This window comes from Lynx rufus, unplaced genomic scaffold (genome assembly GCF_022079265.1).
Source record: "Lynx rufus isolate CCGP_SWC_20201006 ecotype Redwood Valley unplaced genomic scaffold, mLynRuf1.p SCAF_2, whole genome shotgun sequence".
NCBI classification, from domain to species: domain Eukaryota; kingdom Metazoa; phylum Chordata; class Mammalia; order Carnivora; family Felidae; genus Lynx; species Lynx rufus.
In genome coordinates this window covers 140276183-140298157 of record NW_025814834.1, presented here as the reverse complement: position 1 = coordinate 140298157, position 21975 = coordinate 140276183, and the positions used below count along the sequence as shown (strand labels likewise).

At 34.9% G+C, this 21975-nt stretch overlaps 1 protein-coding gene across 1 annotated transcript in view; it reads left to right on the top strand.

The window, feature by feature from the left end:
- The window catches only part of PTBP2 (polypyrimidine tract binding protein 2), an 82698-nt gene that overhangs the window by 11136 nt on the left and 49587 nt on the right, over positions 1-21975 (top strand). The window contains exon 3 of the mRNA XM_047082845.1: positions 17293-17368. Coding sequence (XP_046938801.1) covers positions 17293-17368 — 76 coding nt within the window. The remainder of the gene's footprint in view (positions 1-17292; positions 17369-21975) is intronic.

Sequence of the window (21975 nt, the reverse complement as noted above, 5' to 3'; positions counted from 1 at the left end):
ATGGCACACAGGTTGTAGAAGGTCTCAAGTGCAGGTTATGAAATCTGTACTTCATCTGGTAGGCACTATTCTGTAAATACTGGTAAGTTCCCATACATAAAAAGTAGCTCATTATTATCCTCTTGTTAGAATTTGGAGAATTAACTCCAAGAAGACTGGCTTTGGTATTACGTGGGGTGCTATAAATTAGAATCATGAGTCTCTATAAATTTAAAATTTAAACTCTTATGTGGTCTCTTTGTGTTGCTAAAGTGTAATATTTAGTTTTGGACATACTGCATTAGGGGCGTAAGGTGGTTAAGTAATATTTTTACTTCAGAAGTGGTAAAAGTATCACAGAAACTTATCATGAAAGATGTGTTTTTGAGCAATGATTTTTTTATACCTATTGTGAAATTTGAACATAGAAAAAGACCTGATAGTTATGAACCACTATTTGTCACATAGTCCCAATAATCATCAATAAACCATTGCTAGAATTTGTGATATTCACTGTACTTTTCTCCTATGTTATTTAAAAAAAATTTTTTTTATGTTTATTCATTTTTGAAAGACAGAGAGAAAGAGCACAAGCAGGGGTGGGGCGGAGAGAAAGGGGGACACAGAAACTGAAACAGGCTCCAGGCTCTGAGCTGTCAGCACAGAGCCCGACGTGGGGCTCGAAGTCACGAACTGCGAGATCATGACCTGAGCCGAAGTCGGATGCTTAACTGACTGAGCCTCCCAGGCGCCCCTCTCCTATGTTATTTTGAGATGAGTAGCAGATACAGTATTTTACTTGTAATGTTTTGGTGTGTCTCATAAAGATAAGAATTTTTTTTTTTTGATATAACCAGAATACTGTTAAGGACAGAAAAAAAAAACATTCCTTAATGTTATCAAGTGCCAAATTAATGTTACAATTTTTAATTTTTGGGGTGCCTGGGTGGCTCAGTCAGTTGAGCATCCGACTTTAGCTTAGGTCATGATCTCATGGTCTGTGAGTTCGAGTCATGTGTCCGGTTCTGTGCTGACAGCTCAGAGCCTGAGGTCTGCTTCTGATTCTGTGGATCCCCCTCTCTCTGCCCTTCCACCTCTTGTGCTCTGTGTCTCTCTCTCAAAAACTGAATAAAAACATAAAAAGAAAATTGAATAAAAAAACATTTTAATTGTCTCATAAAGGTCAAAGTATTTGTTACAGGGTTTTTTGTTGGTTTTTTTTTTTTTTTTTTTTTTTTGGTGAGAAGGAGAGATCAGGATGAAACAAGATGAGCAAATTCAATAGGTTGATAAGCCTTTTTTTAGTTTTTTTTTTTAATCTGCATGTTATCCTTTCGTGAAGTTTGTTTTTTTTTTAACATTGCATTTTATTAAACATTTTTTTTCATGTTTTATTTTATTTTTGAGAGAGAGAGAGACAGAGAGGGAGCAGGGGAGGGACAAAGAATCTGAATCAGGCTTCAGGCTCTGAGCTATCAGCACAGAGCCCTGCACAGAGCCTGATGCGGGGCTGGAAATCACAGGCAGTAAGATCATGACCTGAGATGAAGTCGGATGCTTAACCAGCTAAGCCACCCAGGCGTCTCATTGCATTTTATTTTTGAAGAAAACTTGTTGATTCCACAGAATTGCCCCCCGAGTCTGCATCTACTAATTGTGTTCTGATGTTATAATTTAAAATGTTCATGTATCTGTCAATTGGTGTTGGATCTATAGACTGTCATATTCTTTTTGTTTGTCTTTGGTAATATTTTATAAGTGGTGGTATGTTTTTACATTAGAAGACATTTGATTTTTGTGTGTGTCTGTAATGTTATTCCCAATAATATTTCTTATAATAACTTCTTTCACCTTTTTTGTGTTCATCATTGTCTGCTCAGCATAGTTCAGTAGACATCTGTTATCAGTATTCTTAAAGGATATGTAAAATAAATGTATCTTAAAGTTCACTTAAAATTTATATGATGGAAAGACAGTATTAAAGTTCAACTTAAATTGTAGTTATTGATGGTAGACAAGAATTTTTTAGTGGAGGTCTTGTCAAGAGCATGTGATTTAGAATTTGCTAGCAGGCTAGAATATGGCCTCTCTATAACATTGAAGGTAATTTCTGAGCTTTAGTTTAACAAATTTTTAAATGGTCTTAATAGGACTTACCTCAAAAGTTATTTTGGAGATTAAATGAAATAACATGTAAGATTTAGCACAGAATGGCACATAAGTGCTCAAATGAGGATCATGGTTGTTACTGTAGCTCTTTACTCTGTACACCTGATTTGGGAGGAACACCACAGTGGACTCCCAGATATGAACTTTTTTAACTGGCTGTTAGAGACAAAATTTTTTCTTTAAAAATTAAAATTAAAATTTTTAAAAAGTTTATTTATTTTTGAGAGAGAGTGTATGCACACATGTGCCAGGTAGGGGAGGGGCAGAGAGAGAGGGAGACGAGGATCTGAAGCCAGCTCCCCGCTGACAGCAGAGTCTCTGATGCAGGGCTCAAACTCATGAGCCACAAGATCATTATCTGAGCTGAAGTCAAATGCTTAACTGACTGAACCACACTGGTGCCCCCAAATTAAATTTTTTATTGAAGTATAGTTGACATACATAGTATTAGTTTCAGGTGTACATAATTTTTTTCAATAGCTTACTAATTTTTTTTTAGTAATCTCTGTAATCTCAAGTAATCTTTAGTAATCTCAAGACCCCGAAATCAAAGGAGTCACATGCTTTTCCAAGCTGAGCCAGCCAGGTATCCCCTCAAGTGTACATAAGTTGTTTTTTTTTGTTTTTTTTTGTTTTTTTTTTTTAACATTTATTTATCTTTGAGAGAGAGAGAGAGCATGAACAGGGGAGGGTCAGAGGAAGAGGGAGACACAGAATCTGAAACAGGCTCCAGGCTCTGAGCTGTCAGCACAGAGCCCGACGCGGGGCTCGAACCCACAGACCGCGAGATCATGACCTGAGCCGAAGTCGGATGCTTAACCGACTGAGCCACCCAGGCGCCCCTGTACATAAGTTTTTAAGAGAGCTTTGAGTCCAGGTTAAAAATAGCTGGGCAGATAACCCTACAGAGAGAATTAGTAAATTAAAACAAAAATTACTCAGAATTTAACACAGAGCAACAAAAAAGCAGAGGTTAAAAGAGGAAAGGAAGAGAAATTCTAATAACAAATTATCTAGACTACCAGAAAGTGAAAGTTAAAGATTGCAGGGAAGTGGAATATGAAAGTTTAAAAACTAATTTACCAAAATTGATGAGCTTCATGAATTCTTAGATTTAGGAAGCACAAGAAAACCTAGCCACATCACAGTGAAAGAGCAAGCCATTAGACACACGGAAGAGCTTTAAAGCAGCCATAGAAAAACCAGATTTCCCAAGAAGGAGTAACAACTGTAAAGATACAATATGCTTCTTCAGCAACATGGGGGTCCAGAAGATGGTGAAATAGTATCTTCAAGGTGTTGAATGAAAATAACTACCTACCTGTTATTTTGTAGTCCGCTAAATTATCACTTAAAAGAGAAGAACAAAATAGTTATTTCAGAAACCCCTTTTCCCTTCACCCTCCCCCAAAAAAGGCAATTGAGGAAATTCATCAACAGACTCAGTGAAGAATTTCTAGAGTTTATGCTGTAGGAAGAAAGCTGATGACTCCAGAAAGGAGGTTTGGGGTAGGAAAAGTAAGGTTAACCAAGAAGTTGGTAGGCCTGTGGGTAAATATAATTATTGACAGTATGAGAAAGTGATAGCAGTGATTGTTTGATTTGGGGTTTAAAAAGTTGAACTAAAAATATTATAACAACATGTAAGAGAGTAGTTGAGTAACTGATGTTTAAGTTCTGATGCTTCTAATATTGTTTTGAGCTATGGTGTCCATTATAGTAGCCACTAGTCATATGTAGTCATTGAGCACTTGACATATGGCTAGTCTAAATTGATCTCCAGTTGTAAAATGTACATAAACTTCCAAGACTTAGTATGATAAAAAAAGTAATTTTATATTTATTAAATGTTAGTATTATTTTGTGTTCAATAAAATTGTGTTCTTATTTTGTCTTTTAAAAATACGGTTATTAGAACATTTAAAAGATCGTCTTACATTATAAGATCATCCTATATGCTCATCTTACATTTCTTTTGGACTGTACCAGTCTGGAGGGTGGAAATTTTAAGACTAAAGTGAATCAGATAAATTTGTATTTTAAAATTGTAAGGGTCAACACAGTAAACATAGGGACAGAATATATAACTTCTAAAATAATTGGAGAATGGGGGTGACTAAAATTGAAGACATCTAATCCAAAAGAATTCAGGGGGGGAAAAAGTAAAAAAGGTCACAAAGTGAACTCATTTTAATGGTGTTAGGAAAGGTTCGTTGGAGGGTTCCTTTCAGCCTTTAAATGTAGAATTTTGAAGGTATGGAGTTGGACTTAATTTAACCCTAATTATCTCCCAAAGTCTCCATTTTCAAATACCATCACATTGGGAATTACAATTTGAATGTATGAATTTTGGTGGTCATTAACATTCAGTTCGTTTCATCCTATATTTCCCTCCACTTCCACCCCAGGTAACCGCTATCTTGAATTTGGTGTTTGCCATTCCTGTGAATGTCTGTACTTTCCCTGTGTGTGTTATTTATGTTTTGTGTCATAAGCAATATATGGTTTTGTTCTACATGTTTAAACTATGTATATGTGCCACATGCTGCTTGTATTCTCTAACTTGTTCTTTTTGTTCAATGTTATTATTTTTTAATTTTTTAACGTTTGTTTACTTTTGAGAGAGCACAAACAGGGGAGGGGCGGAGAGAGAGGGAGAAACAGAATCTGAAGCAGGCTCCAGGCTCTGAGCTGTCAGCCCAGAACCTGATGCAGGGCTCGAACTCTGACTGTGAGATAGGTCATGACCTGAGCCAAAGTCAGATGCTTAACCAACTGAGCCACCCAGGTCCCCATTTTTGTTTTTTTTAACCCAGGTTTACATGTGGCTCTAATTCATTTTCATTGCCATATGGTATATGATTATGTGAATGTACCTTACCCTACTGACAAATATCGAGGTTGTTTCTAATTTTTTCCTGTTATAAATTACTGCTGTGAGTATTCTTGTGCATGCATTAATAAATGCCACTATTCAGGTTTCTCTGGAAGTGGAATTGCTGGATTATATTATGTGTCTGTTTGCAAGTTGATATTGATACGTTGCATTCCTAAATGGTTGTGCTAATTTATACTTTACTAGCAGTGTATGAGAATTCTTGTTTCTGTACGTCTTCTCTGATAATTGGCGTTGTTGGAATTTTTAATTGTCAGAATGAGGAACACGTGAATAGATCTCTTGTTTTAGTTTGAATTTCCTGAAAATGGATACATTTTCTTATTTATAGGCCATTCTTGTTAAATACCTGTTCATGGATATAGTCTGTCCATTTTCTTTTTAATGTAGTTTTTATCCTTTTTTAAATTGTTTCCTAGGAGTTTTATACATTATGGGTCCTAAAGCCATGTTACTTACATACATTAACTCCTGTCTGTGGCTTGTGTTTTTTTTTTTTTTTATTGAATAGAATTTGGAAATTTTAATGTCACATTTATGTTTTAGTTCTAAGAAATTTTTCTTTAACTCAAGATCTTATATATAGTGATTTTTATCATGAAAGTTTTGAAATTTTGGTTTTCACATTTAGGGCCTCAGTCTACCTGGAATTTAACTTTAGTATATGATAAAGGTTTAATGATTTTTCCCCCCTTATGAATAACCCATTTAGTACCAACTTAATTGAATAGTTCATGTTTTTTCCCCACTGATCTGCAGTGTCAGCTGTCAGATTTCCATAGATGGATGGAACTGTTTCTGGGCTATCTGTTCTGTTTCATTGTCTGTCCTGTACCAGTACCACAGTGTCTTAATTTAGTGTAACGTCACAGTAAGTCTTGGAACCTTGTAGAGTGAATTTCACAACTTTGTTCTTCAAAATTGTCTTGGCACTTTCTTTACCATGTGTATTTTAAGATCAGTCGGCTGAGTTCCATGAAGACTTTTTGGTTTTGATTAAATTGCACTAAGTTTGGGGAGCTTGACTGGTTCAGTCGGTTAAGCATCTGACTCTTGATTCGGCTCAGGTCATGATCTCATGGTTCGTGAGATGGAGCCCTGTGCAAGGCTCTGCACTGACTGCACAGCGTGCTTGGGATTCTCTTTCTGCCCCTCCCCTGCTCCCATGCATGCTCTCCCTCTGTCTCTCAAACATTTAAAGAAGTTTATAGGATAATTGTAATATTATATTTACATTATCAATAAAATAAGATGGCAGTGCTTGAGCTCAAAGGTAGGAAACTATAACATTTGAAAAATTTACCTCTTTCTTCCCCATAATATTTTCTGCAATTATAGAGGTTATGCTTAATGCGCTAGCCAAAAAGGAAAGTAAATTAAATCACCAGTGATTTTACCAAAGTTAATCAGCACTGTATGTACTTCCCATCATTTCCTCTATATATTACAAAGATTTTAAGCAGCTTATATATAAAGGGTGAGGAAAGAGGGACACGTCTTTGATAAATAGTTCAATTTCTTCCAAAGTTACTAGTTTATTTACTGCTTTCTTAGAAAATTATATTTTACTGGGTTTCAGATATCTCAGAATTCTATAGCATTTTTAAATTCCTTTTTATTGCTAATTTTGATCATTTGTATTCTGTTTATTTCTCTTATCAGAGACCTTATTTTACTGGTCTGTAAAAAGAATCAGCTTTTCTTACTTTTTTTTTGTTTCTGTAATTGATTAATCTGTGCTTTTATCCTTATTTTTCTGCCTCACATGAAATTTATTTTATTGTCTTTTAGTCTACTTGAGATCCTGAACTCATTGACTTTCTTGTTTAAAAGTGGATTCAGGGAACGCTCAGTCTGTTGAGCGTACGATTTTGGCTCAGGTCATGATCTCACGGTTCATGAGTTCAAGCCCTATGTCAGGCTCTGTGTTGACAGCTCAGAACCTGGAACCTGCTTCAGATTCTGTGTCTCCTCTCTTTGCCCCTTCTCTGTGTGCGTGCTCTCTCTGTCTCTAAACTAAATAAACATTAAAAAATTTTTTTTCTCAGACTGTCTTATAGTACTGTACTCACCCTTGTGATGAAATAATGGCTATGCGAGGAGATGAAGTGAGGTAAATGACATAGGTGCATTGTGATGTAGGATTAGGATGCTCTTGACCTTCTGACAATACCTCAGAAGAAGGATCATCTACTTCCAGGCTATGGTTGGCCATGAGTAACTGAAATTATAGGTAAGAGGGGACAACTGTATATGACTTGAAAATATTTTCTCCCATTCTGTAGGTCCTCAGGTTGCCTTTGGTGTCAAATCCAAAATATCATTGCCTAGACTCTTGTTAAGGAGCTTAGCCCCTATGTTTTCTTTGAGTTTTATGCTTTCAGATCTTATATTCAAGTATTTAATTCATTTTGAGTTAGTTTTTGTGTATAGTTTGAGATAGTAGTCTAGTTTCATTCTTTTTATATGTGGCTGTTCAGTTTTCCCAGCACCATTTATTGAAGAGACCGTTTCCCCATTGTATATTTTTGGCTCCTTTGTCATAAATTAATTGACCATATATGTGTGTGTGTGTGTGTGTGTGTGTGTGTGTGTGTGTGTGTGTGTGTATGTATGGTTGCATTTCTTTTCTATTGATCTATGTATCTAGTTTTTAGGCCAGTACCATCGTGTTTTGATTACTAGTTTGAAATCAGGGAGTGTGATGCCTTCAGCTTTGTTCTTCTTTATCAAGATTGCTTTAACTCTTCAGGGTCCTTTGTGGTTCTGTACAAATAGTAGGATTGTGTGTTCTATTTCTGTGAAAAATGCTGTTGGAATTTTGATAGGGATTGCATTGAATTTGTAGATTGCTTTGGGTAGTATGAACATTTTAATGATACTGATTTTTTTCCAAACCAGGAGCACAGAATGTCTTTCCATTTATTTGTGTCAATTTTTTTTCCCTTTTTAAATTTTTTTAAAACTTCATTATTAAACTTTCAAGATACATAAAAAGTAGTGTGAATGGTAATGGTACAGTAATACACAAATCCTTCCTGTTGGAGAATATTAAAGTAAATCTCAGAGATCATTTCATGTCCTCACTAAATACTTTATCGTGTGTCTCTAACATAATAATCTCCTAAGGATGATATTGATACCATTATTATACCTTAATAAAATTTAAAATAATTTCTTAATATCTAATTTCCAACAGTAAGAATTTTCCATTTGCCTCAGAAATGTCTTGGCGCCTGGGTGGCTCAGTCAGTTAAGTGTCTGACTTTGGCTCAGGTCATGATCGCACAGTTTGTGGGTTTGAGCCCCGTGTCAGGCTCTGCGCAGACAGCTCAGAACCTAGAACCTACTTCAGATTCTGTGTCTCCCTCTCTCTCTCTGCCCCTTTCCTGCTTGTGCTGTCTCTCTGAATAAATAAACATTTAAAAAAAAATGTCTTTTTTTCCTCTTTCAAATCAGGATCCAAGGAAAGTCAGTATGCTGGTTTGGTTAACGTCTTTTAAGTCTCTATAAATATAACTATGAATCGGTTTACCTTCCATTCCCTTTATTGCTTTTTCTTCTATTGCTTATTAGAGAAACTGGGTCATCTATTCTGTACGGTTTTCCACTTTGTTGATTTTGGTGATTATACTTCCATGTCATTGTTTTACATGTTCCTCATGTCCTATTTCCTGAGGTGAGGCTTGATCAGATTCAGGTTTAATTTTTAGCAGGAGTATTTTGTAGATGCACTGTGTGTTTTTCCTGTTGTATCACACCAGGAGGAACATACCTCATTATCTTTTTGTGACGTTAACATTTATCAGGAGGTTCGGGTTTGGTTAGCATGATGTATCCAGTATAGTGCTCCCATTATCCTTTCATACCTTCTTGATTTTATTAGTTAATAATTGCAGTTTCGTTGGGTATTGCAAAAATGGTGATCCACTCCTCCCCCCACCCCCGCCTATTTTCGATTTTTCTGTTAACTTTTTACGTCAGTATTTTGTCATACTGGAATTCCCTTTATATAAGAAAACAGGCTTCTACATTTATTTCCCAGTCTTATTGCAATGATCATTCTTAAAATTTTTTTTTTTCAACGTTTATTTATTTTTGGGACAGAGAGAGACAGAGCATGAACGGGGGAGGGGCAGAGAGAGAGGGAGACACAGAATCGGAAACAGGCTCCAGGCTCTGAGCCGTCAGCCCAGAGCCTGACGCGGGGCTCGAACTCACGGACCGCGAGATCGTGACCTGGCTGAAGTCAGACGCTTAACCGACTGCGCCACCCAGGCGCCCCCAATGATCATTCTTTAAGAAGTCTTTAATTTTTCATTTTGAGCTATTGAGAGCTTATAACACCAATAGCTATGATACTTACTTGCTTGAAGTATCATTTCTTGTTCTAGATCTTAGCCATTTCTTTAAAAAAAAATCGTGGTTTCTTTGGGTGAGTAGTGGTCCTTAAGAGACCACAGTAACGTGGGTGCAAAGGTGCTAATTGCTGTTAGGCGGTCATTACTTCAAAGCCCTTTTAGTGAACAGAGCTAGCAAATAATTTGGAGACATAATATTGTGAGCTCATTTGTTATTTCCAATTTAACTTTACAGTTTTTACTTTTCTGATATTATATTTCTACCTCTTGTATAAATTGAATAATTTTGCTTGCTAACATTAAAATTGTAATATATGTACATATATATACACTAGTTAAAAAGGAACATCAGTATTAGACTGACATTATAATTACTGAATACAGTTTAAACTTTCTTTGCAGTTATTTTTGTCCTTATAGTATAAAAACAGAATATCAAAGTTTATTGAAAGAATTCTGTGTGTGGTTCTACTACCAAGCTGATAGGTTTCATGTTTTCATTTGGTTTTGATTTTTAGGGATTTTTTCCCCCTAACATTTTTGGCTAAATTTTCCCAAATCAAAAGTAAAATAAACTACATTTATAGAAGTCTGGTTAATACTTCCTGTCCACTCTCCTTTGCTTTGTCTATCCCATTATAGGTGTCATTTTCATCAATTTTTGGCTTATCCTTCTTTTGTGTAATGTAAACAAATGTGAATTGTTTCCTACATTCTCCTTCCCATCACCCTAGAGAGAGTGACAGTGTATACAGGTTATAACAGCTACAACTTCCTTTTTAACGATAAGTTTATCCTGGAGATCACTCCATGGCTGTACAGGGAAACTTTTGTCTTTTTTTTTTTTTTTTTTTGTACTGCTGTATAGAAAATATATGAGTGCCTCTATTCCCGATAGCTTGTTGAATAGAGTATATTGTTTAGTGATTGGGGTTTTGCCAGTCTGATAGATGAGGTGGCACCTAAATGTAGTATTAATTTGAATTTGTTTTTTTCTATGATCAGGGTTAAACAGCTTTTCATATTAATCTTTTGCCCAATTATTTAAATGGGGTAACTAGTCTTTCTAAAATTTTATAATCATCTGCATTTGAAGTTTATATTCTCATTTAGATCCAAGTTATATAGGAATTGTTTCAAAATTTCATCTGATTAAAACATTGAATTTTCAGAGTGCTGCCTGGGTAGCTCAGCTGGTTAAGTGTCTGACTCTTTGATTTCAGCTGAGGTCATGATCTCAGGGTCGGGAGATCGAGCCTCTTTCTGCCCCTTACCCACTGTATCTCTATTTAAAAAAAAAAAAAAAAAAAGGTAAAATAAAACAATTGAATTTTGTTCAATTTTTTTCCCCTCAAAATATCTTATTCTGTTTGAGCAAATATGGTTTGCACAATTTCTTCTTCATGGAATTTATTGAGTTACTCATTACATAGATTATGATCTGCTTTTGAGACTTTCACAGGTATTTAAATACAAGGATGAATTGCACATAACTGAAACATATCAGTTGGAGAATGTAAAAAACCGTAGTATACTAATATACTAGAATGCTACGAAGCTGTTGATAAAATGAACTAGATTAGTAGTGTTGATCTTTTTTTTAAAAAATCTCTAAGCTGTTTTATTAAATGAAAGGAGAATGGTGTTAAGCAGCAGGTATGGTGTGATTCTGTTTTGTATGAATATTAAAAATTTTGGAAAGGAATTGTATTGAATTTAAAGACAAATTTTGGACTGTGGAGAACTTTACGTTTGCATCATTTTGGACTTGAAGTTTCTAAATTAATATTTGGAATTAATTAATATGGAATGTTTTCAGTGCTGTTGTATATGCTTATGTGTTCCTTTTAATATCCCTCTACCCTGCTATGAGTAGTGACTGCCCAGAATTATTTTATCTTTTTCGTATTTTGTCATGTAAATGACAAAAATGTATTGTTTTATATTTTTAGTTTTGTGAAAATGGTATGCCTATTTTCTGTTTCTCTCACCTGTGTTTTACTTTAACAGTGTTTTTAATTATTAGCCATGCTTTTGTATATAGTTATGTAATAACTCTTTGCAATGTAGTATTCATCTGTTAAAATACCCTGATCTATCTCTTTTCTTGTTGGAATTCCTCTGGGTCATTTACTGTTTTTGACTTTAAGAATAATGCTGCTCTGAACATATTTGTACTACTTGGTTCATGTGTGCAAAAGTTTTTGAGGGTACATATCTAAGGACAAGTATTGCTAGGATGTACAGTGTGTTAAACTTCATAAGGTAGTACAGATTATTTGTCGGTGTTTTGCTCCAGTTAATGTTAACAGTAGTATACAAGAGTTCTTACTGTTTCAGATTCTCATCAGCACTTGGTCAAGTGTTAAATTCCTTGGTTTTTGCCATCTTGGTATGTAATAATTTCTTTGGTCTTTCTTTATATTTCCCTAATTATTAATGAGGCGTTACATCTTTATTTTCTCCCGACATATTTATGGTCATTAGTGTTTCTTTTGTGAAATTTTATGAAATATCTATTTATGTCTTTGCCTAATAAAAATTTGAACTTAACCAACTTTATAGTTTTTTATGTATTGCTATTGATTCTCTGTTATTTATGTTACTCATATCATTTCCTAGTTTGTAGATTTCCTTTTCACTTAATACTGTGTTTTGATGAATAAAAACTGCTAATTTTAATGTATAGAGTTTTAATATGGCCATGAGTTCCCATTGCCATCATAATTAAAATTATTTATGTGTTCTTTTTCCACCATTTGAATCTTTCACTTGTTCTTATTGATATCTTTGCTGTTGATTGTTGGAAATCTTTAAAGCCATCTCTAGTAATAGTTTTTATGTTTTCATCTGTTGTTGGGATACAGTTTCTTTTAGAGAAATTTTGTGGCCACTCTGTAGGAGTATTTTCTCAACACGGTTCATTTTCTTGTGTTATAACTTAAAAAGTCCTTACATGACCTGAGGGTCATAAAGATATCTTCATACGTTACAGAAATTTTTAAATTAACGCCTCTTACATTTGTCTGTAACCCATCAGAAAATTACTATTTTTTGTGTATTGTGTTAGATAGGGATCCAATTTCAATTTTTGTGACCTTATAGAGATAGCCAGTTAAATAAAAATGGCAGTGCCATTTCTTCACATTACAGGTAAATATGTGTTAGGGTGAAGGCTAAGTTACTGTAATAAAATGCAGAACATAGTGGCAGAAATAGGCAAGTTTATTTCTCATAAGCCAAAGTCCTGCTGGCTTAAAATGGTATCAGTTTGTTCCATAAAGGTTATTCACTAGGCCAGCTTCATCTTGTGGCTTCATTATTTCCTAAGCTTTTGTTCTTGTCTGCATGGTTTGGTGATGTATAATTGTGCTGTCTTGTTTCATTTTTTTCCTTTGATCATTCTCAACCTGAGGTTTGTCAAGGACACCAGGAATAGTCATGTGAGTGAGTTCCTTCCTTTCTGAAAATCTAGTTTTTCTCAGGAACTTGATGTTGGCATCCTTGCCCCATGACTTTCTGTCGTGGTTCCTTCTTCTCCAGAAAAGAAAGTCTTCGGGCAGTTCTTAGTCCTGAAACCTGGCAGAGCCCAGGACTCTTGTCAGTCTCAGCCTGCAGTTACTGCTTGCCTTCCTGGTAGTTTCAGCAGCTCTTCCACCTGGGAGTGATGGATGGTACTTGGATTGTACTATTATGATGAACATAATATCTAATAATAAAATTTAAAAAATTTCAAATACTGGAATGATTGTAAAATGTCATTTAAATGTGCTTTTATACTTATCCTATATGTTTACGCTTATTTTTTCTTTGACGTATAAGTTGTATCTTTCCATGTTAGCATTTTTCTGATTGTTTTTGTGGGATACTAATTTCTCATGAAATGGTCATTATACAGGAAAAAGTTTCTGTGGTCAGATTTTAAAAAGCACGTCAATGCGTATCTTAACACTTCATTTCTTTTTTTAACGGAATCTAAAATCAATTGACATCCATCTTAGATGAATTAATTATAAAAATATGTATTTTTAGTAGAGATTGTTATTCCGAATTTAAGTTCTAATTTAGTTTGTTTCCATAGCCAGTATTGTGGAACAACCATCAATCACGATTCTGTTGAGTCATTTGATTTTATATCTTTTCCAAGTTAAGCATCAGTGTCAAGATATAGCAAATAAAATTGTCCTATCAGTTAATGTGGAAACATTAACGTTATTAGTACTATAGAATCACTTATTTTGGGCATAGTAGTGGTAAGCTTTATATTCAGTGGAAAAGCCGACATAACTTTTAAAAAAAATTTTTTTTAATGTTTATTTTTGACAGAGCGTGAGCGAGCATGAGTGGGGGAGGGGCAGAGAGAGAGGGAGACACAGAATCTGAAGCAGGCTCCAGGCTCTGAGCTGTCAGCTTGGAGCCCAATGCGGAGCCTGAACTCACAGACTGTGAGATCATGACCTGGGCCCAAGTCGGACGCTCAACCGACTGAGCCACCCAGGCACCCCATAACTTTTTTTAAAAATAATGTTTATAAACATATTTTCAGTAATTTTGGTAAAAATATCAAGAATTGCAAATAATTTTATATTCTACTGACTCTGTTATGAAGGCTGTTAAACCTACTGTATTTTAGCAGCATGTGTGAAATCATTTGAGGGAGAAACAAGACCACAAATAGAATGTTAAAAAAAAAATTAATTCATTAATGAACATACATTGTAGGAAGGAGAGTGTTCTGCACACCACACATCAGAATTACAGGCTTTTATACTTCAGAAGACCCTTAAGATTCCTCACCCCTTATCTCCAGAGTTACTTATGAACCCCCACTGGTATGGAAGGATTATGACTCCCGCAAACATCTAAAAAGTAAACTAATAATATATATATACATGAAAACAGGTCAAGTATACTTTTGAAAAGTATGGGAGTCTGTGTTTTCTGAGAACTTGGGCAACTGTTAATAATAATCAGCATTCATTCATTAGTCAACAGTTATATATGGACCCTGTGCTTGGTTGACACTTTGGAATATTATAGTGAACACTGCTGCGGTGGGCTAGGCACACTGTCTGGTAACCACTGTTTGTGTGTTACAGCATTTAATCCCAAGGATTTTAATGTAAATACTTTCTCCATATTATAAATGAGGAAGTTAAAACTTAGGATAGTTATTTACTAGTTACATAGCTGGTAGGTGGAAACTAGACTACAGAGCCCCTTTTCTTAATGCAATATTGCATACTTGTCATAAAAACAATGAAAACTAGGTTAATCTATTACATCAGTAGACTGAAAAAAGAAAAATCACATTTGACAAATCTAATATCCACTTATGACAAAGGCTAGAAATAGATGAGAACTTCCTCAACTTGATGAAAAATATCTACAAAAAATAAAAAACTTACAGGTAACATCGTACTTAATGGTGAGAAACTCAACACTTTCTAAGATTAGGTACAAGGAAAGGACATTCCATCTCATCACTTCCTTTCAACATCCTATTGGAAGCTTTTGCTAATGTGGTAGGGCAAGAAAAGAGAAAAGGTACACAGATCAAGAAAGAAGAGATAAAATTGTTGTTCACAGGTGACATGGTATATGTAGAAAATCTGAAAGAACTGAAAAAAATCTAGAACTAAGAAGCAATAATTGCACTGTTGCAGGATTCAAGGTTCATATACAAACATTGGCTGCTTTCCTATATATCAGTGGTGAACAAGTGCAATTTGAGATTAAAAACACAGTATCACTGACAGAACCGCAGAAAGTGAAATACCTAGGTATAAATCTGACAAAATATATAGAAGATCTATGTGAGGAAAACGCAAAACTCTGAATAATGAACCAAAAACCAAAATAAATGGAGAGATATTCCATGTTTGTGGATAGTAAGACTCAGTATTGTCACGATACCGGTTCTTTCCAGCTTGACGTACAGATTTAGTGCAATCCTAGTCCAAATTACAGCAAGTTATTTTATGGATATCAACGAACAGATTCTAAAGTTTCTGTGGAGAGGCAGAAGACCCCAGAATAGTCAACACAATATTGAAGAACAGAATCGGAGGACTGATCCTGCCCAATTTCAGCACTTACTGTGAAGCTGCCGTAATTGAGACAGTGTGGTTTTGGTGAAAGAATAGACAAATAGGTCAGTGGAACAGAATAGAGATCCTAGTATAGAGCCCCCTGTAAACATAGCTTATCTTTGATGACAGAGCAAAGGCAAGACAGTGGAGCAAATAATGGCGTTTTAACAAATGCTGCTGGAATAATTGGACATCTACTTGCAAAAGAATGAATCCAGACACAGTTAACACTCTTCTGAAAAATTAACTCAAAGTATATCATAAACCTAAATGTAAAATGCAAAACTGTAAAATTCTTAGAAGATAATATAGGAGAAAACCTATATGATCTTGGGTATGATGATGCCTTTTTAGATATAACACCAACGACACAGTCCATGAAAATATAATTGATATGCTGGACCACATTAAAATTAAAAACTTCTCTTTAAAAGACAGTATCAAGAGAATTAGAAGCTAAGCCCCAGACTGGAGAAGGCATTTGCAAAAGATACATCTGATAAAGGACAAAACAGAGCAAGAACTCTTAGAACTTAACAGTGGGAAAACAATTAGAAAATGGACCAAAGATCGTAATAGTCACTTCACCAAAGACGACGTACAGATGGCAAATAAGCATATGAAAAGATATTCCACAAAATATGTCATTGAGGAAATGTAAACTAAAACAAGATACACACCTATCAGAATTGGCAAAATGTGGAGCACTGACAATCTTTAATGCTGACGAGGATGTGAAGCAACAGGAATTTTCATATGTTGTTAGTGGGAATGCAAAATGGTATAATCACTTTGAAAAACAGTTTGGCAGTTTTATAAAACTAAATGTACTCTTACCACACAATCCAGCAATTGTGCATCTTGGTATTTACCCAGAGGAGTTGAAAACTTAATGTACACACAAAACCCTGCACACAGATATTTATAGCAGCCTTATAGTCAAAACTTGGGAGCATGCAAAAGTGTTTGTGGTATGTCTAGACACTGGGATAATTTTCAGAAGTAAAAGAAAATGACCTATCAAGCCAAGAAAAGATAAGGGGGAGCCTTAAATCCATGTTACTAAATGAAAGAAGCCATTCTAAGAAGTCTACATACTGTATGATTCTAACTATATGACGTCCTGGAAAAGGCAGAACTCTAGAGACCGTAAAAACTTAAGTGGTCACCAGGGATGGGGTTGGGGAAGGATGAATAAAGCAGAGCACAGAGAATTTCTTAGGTCAATGAAAATCCTCTATATGATATTATAATGATAGAAATATATCCTAACACATTTGTTCAAACCTGCTGAATGTACAACATCAATACCCTCCGGTAAACTGCAGACTTTCAGTGATTATGATGTGTCCATGCGGGTTGATCCTTGGTAAAAACTGTACCACTGTGGTGGGAGTTGTTGATCATGAGGGAGGCTATGTATGTATGGGGGAAGGGAGTAAATAGAAGTCTCTGTTGGCTGCCTTCTCAATTTTCTTGCAAACCTAAAGCTGCTCTTAAAAATTAAAAGAAAAAAAAGAAAGCTTGGAAACATTTTTATTATTGGTAGTGAGCCAATACTTAGGTGAAAGGAAGAAAGGAAGCCCTGTTGGCTTTGTGGAAAAGAGAGAGATTGACAAGAAAGTTAATTTTCTATTTTAGTGGTTAAACTTTTAAAATATTTGAAAATACTGCCAATAGTGTATGTAACACCTGACATTTGTTTTTCAGCGAATACTTGGAAAATACAGATAAGTGATGGATTAATATTTTTAAATTTAAAGATAACTTATGTTAATGTGTTTGTTTTTTCTAGAGAGGATCTGACGAACTACTCTCAGGCAGTGTTCTCAGTAGTCCAAACTCTAATATGAGCAGCATGGTGGTTACAGGTAAGTGTTACTCTCTTAACAGTGTTTAATTTAATTATTTGCCATTTTATGGGTCAGAATATTAAAACTAATATTTAGTCTGCTTTACCAGAATAGCCTTTTATAATTTATGTTAAATGTTTTAAATGTTCCTTTTGGAGAAAAAAAATGTTTCTGTTGAAACACTACAGAGGAAGTTTTATTACAGTATATATGTGTCAAGTAAAATACCTAAAATTGGTGACTTTTGTGGACAAGTAGTAAGTGTTTTTGCCCTTTCTTTAATCACAAAAATATAACCTTTTCCTTTCATGTTAAAAGTCCCCTCATTCTTGCCCCTTTTATCCTTTTGTTTTTAGTTTTTGTGTTTGAGTGTCTTACAGAAAAATTTTTCATAATAGTTCCCCCCACCTCCCTAGGCATGTGTTCCAAGATTTGCAGTGGATGCCTGAAACTGTAGATGGTACAAAACCCTATATATACAGTGTTTTTTCCTGTACATACATATCTATAAAGCTTAATTTATAAATTAGGCACATTAAGAGATTAACGAAAACTAAAAATAGGACAGTGATAACAATAAACTGTAATAAAAGCTATGTGAATGTGCATAGTCTCTCCCTCTGTCTCTCAAAATATTGTATTGTACTCACCCTTTGTCTTCCTGTGATGGTGTGAGATTATAAAATGGCTGTGTGATGAGATGAAGCAAGGTGAATGATGTATAGGCATTGTGATACAGTGTTAGGGTACTGTTGGCCTTTTGACAGTATTTTAGAAGGAGGATCATCTGCTTCTGGATCATGGTTGACTACTGGTACCTGAAACCATAGAAAGTGAAACAGCAGATAAAGGGAATTACTATATTTGAAGTATTCTCTATCCCACAAGCTCTAAAGCCCAACTAAATAAAAGTCAAAAGATTGAGCTAGATAGTTTTCTTTTCTGTGTGCTTTCAACCTTTTTTTCTTTGCTATAACAATATTTTAATTCTTTGAATTGGGTTTTTTAATGTTTTCTCCATATTATCTTCATAGGGTATTTTTCTTAAATTGTATATATGTCTGAAATAAAGTTGGTTGTAAGGTCTGTCTAAACAAATATAAACTAATTTTTAGACTCTTGTTTTATGGATCAAAATTTGATATGGGGATAATGATGATAATGACGATGAATTAATTATTCTGCCTATACCCCTGCATTTTACACTGTTTACCTAAAACCGAAGTTCCTTTTTTCTGAACCCTTTCCTGAATTACTTGCTTGAGGAATTAATTGTTTTGGGTAGTAAAAGGATTGTAAAAAACTAGAAGCATTTTGATTTATTTCAGGTAGCCATTGCTTATGTATAGGTGCGCCTTGGCACACACATACATATGCCTGGCAGTTCAGTTAAGTAAAAACTATAATGAAGTACTTAACATAGTCATAATGATGTGATAATGAATTTGCCCACACATCATTATTATTGACTTTTCCGTGATTACAAAACAAAATCACTAGGCCATGATTTTGATAGTCAAAATACTGTGTACAAATAATTGAACAACTAGGTTCAAATGTCTAACGCCGCTTTGCCACTTTGATTTTTTTAAAACAATTCATATAGTGATGAATAGTTGAAATGTTTTAAAAATTAGTATGTAGGGCTATGATAGAATAACTGATAGCACCCTTTCCTTCTCCTTCCATGTGCCCTCCAAAAAAAAATAATAACTACAAAACTGTATAAAATATATTGTCTTGAATTGATGAGCAGACAGTACCAGATAAAGATCCCTGAGAGAAGGGAAATCCATGAGGGGAGTCGCATGATCGCTTTGGCTTTCTGCCTTGGGCTACCCTATTGTAGCACAGGAAAGGAGAATCTAAGCAGAGCATGGAGGTCTCACTGAGCTGGAAAGACAGACTGGAATTCAAAGCTGCTCAGACATCTGGGATTTGCGAAGGGTCCTGAAAAAGGAAGCTCTCCAGGGGTTTGGGCATTTTGCAGGGGTCAGAATTCAGTATGGTGATTCACTTGATTCAGAATTTTGAATAATAGCTGGGCTGCCTGTATACAGGTTGAGAACTCTGCATGATCTGTCAGAATGGACCTGTTCTGGGGTTGAGAGCTAAAGTGGTGATTCCCAAGGTTCTGTAGTGCTCTGAGATCTTGGGAGTTCTGGGAAGTCAGAATGCAGACATCTTGGAGAGAACCTCAGGCATTCAATTTAGACTACAGAAAGCCCAGTCCTTAAGAGAATGGATCACCCATTACACTAAGCACCAACCTTAAAACGAAGAGTGAAGAAGCTAGATAGTTTGGCCTGACAAGACAATAAGGATCACCAGTAATTTAATTGCTTGCCTGAACAAAACCACACCCCCTAAGGAAGACATGAGTCAGTCTTTTTTTGTGAACTATCATTCATAATATCCCCCGTACCATCAAAAATTACAAATTATGGAAAGAAGCATGAAAACATTCCATCTAATAGAGAAACATTCAACAGGAGCGGACACCAAAATGACCTAGATAGTGGAATTAACACACAAGGATTATAGATATTTTTAAAGCTATAAAGGAAAATATTAGTGAGTGAACACACAGAGACTGTGTGTTGATGTTTATATGACAACAGCACTAAGTGAAGATAAATAGAATTTTACAGTTATAAGGTTTTTATTTACATGAAGTGATAGAATATTAACTCTAACTTAAAGTAGATTCTATTAAGGTTGCATACTGAAATAATTAAAAAAACATACAAGGAAGTACAGTTAAAAGTGAATAGAGAAAAGGTTGGGAGGACTGATTCCCTGTTTTCAAGTTACAACAAAGCTGAGTAATCAAAACAGTATCATAGTGGCATAAAGAAAGATAAATAGATGAATAGAACAGAATAGAATCCAGAAATAAACCTACATAATTATGGACAACTGGTTTTTGACTAAGGTATCTGTATGCAAAAACCAAAAACAAAACACCAAAACACACTTGGATGTGTACCCCATACCATATTGAAGAATTAACTCTGAGTGGACCTAGAAGAAACATAGTAAAAAAATTTTGTGACCTTGGATTAGGCAGACGTTTCTTTGATAGGACCCCAAAAGTACTATAAAAGAACAAGTGGGATTTTATCAGCTTTTAGACTCTAAGTTCTTTTGCAGATACTGATAGTAGAATGAAAACACAAACCATAGAGTAGCAGAATATCTTTACAGAGCATATGGAACTTTGATCCAGAATATATATAAATTCAGACTGTATAAATGCTAAAACTTAAGGCAACAAACAACCTAGTGTAATAAATTGGCAAAAATACTTGATAGTTCAGCAAAAACATATGGCAAATAAGTACATGAAAAAGATGCTCTATGTCATTAATCATTAGATGCAAATTGAAGTGAGATAACATTACGCACCTGTTATAATGGCTAATATTTAAGAGATTGACCATACTAAGTGTTGGAAAGGATGTGGATGAACTGTGACTCTCATGTTGGTGAGAATGTAAACTTGAAGAACTACTTGGACAAAATAATCTTGCAGATTCTTAAAAAGTTAAACTACCAAATGACGTTTGTCAGCTGTTTATCTCTTAGGCATTTATGCATGAAAAATGAAGGCATATGTTCATTTAAAAAAAACCCAAAAAACTAAAAAACTCAGTTGAATGTTCATAATAGCTTGTTTGTAATAAGCAAAGCCATAAACAATCCACATGTCCATCAACAGATGAATGGATACATAGATTGCAATTTTGGCCTCGTATTCCTTTGGATACAATGAAATACTACTCAGACATGTAGAATAAGCTATTTTTCTTTTATGAAAGCTGTCTGCCCAATGTGGGGCTTGAATTCATGACCCCAACATCAAGAGTCTTAGCTGTACTGAGCCGCCACTCCTGGAATAAGATATTGATGCATGTAATAGCAGGGATGAATACCCAAATAATGCTACTGTGTAAAAGAAATGGGCGGGGGAGGGGGAGTACATTCTGTATGAATTCATTTATATAAAACCCAAGGAGATACAAACTGAAGCAGATTGGATTTGGGGGTGGGGAGGAGCCAGGCGGATGGGTTGCAAAGGGTACAAGGAAATTTAGGGGTGAATGATATATATGCTCTCTTAGGGTGAAGATTTCATGGATGTTTGCATATGTCAGAACTTGTCAGATTGTATACTTTAAATGTATGCAGCTTATTGCATGTGAATAATACCTCAGAAAGGCTGTTTAAAAGGAAAAAGCCCATGGAGGAATTAAAATGGAATATTATCAAATATTCTGTTAGTGCAGTGCAAGAGAAGAACACCACGAAAACACCAGGCAATAAGAAAATAAACAGATGTTAAACATAAATGTGTAAATGTAAATTAGCAAAAAAAACCAAAAAAAAACAAAAAAAAACAAAAAACCCTTTAATCTGCTGTAGTAACCACTAGCTGTATGAGGCCATGAACTGTGCTGTTCCTAATGGAGATGTATGCCTTTGTGTTTCAAAAACATAGTATCAAAAGTAATAATGTAAAATATTTCATTTTTTAAAATATTGACTATATGTTGATATGGTAATATTTCAGATATATTGATCTAAAATCTATTCTTAAAATTAATTTCACTCCTCATTTTTTG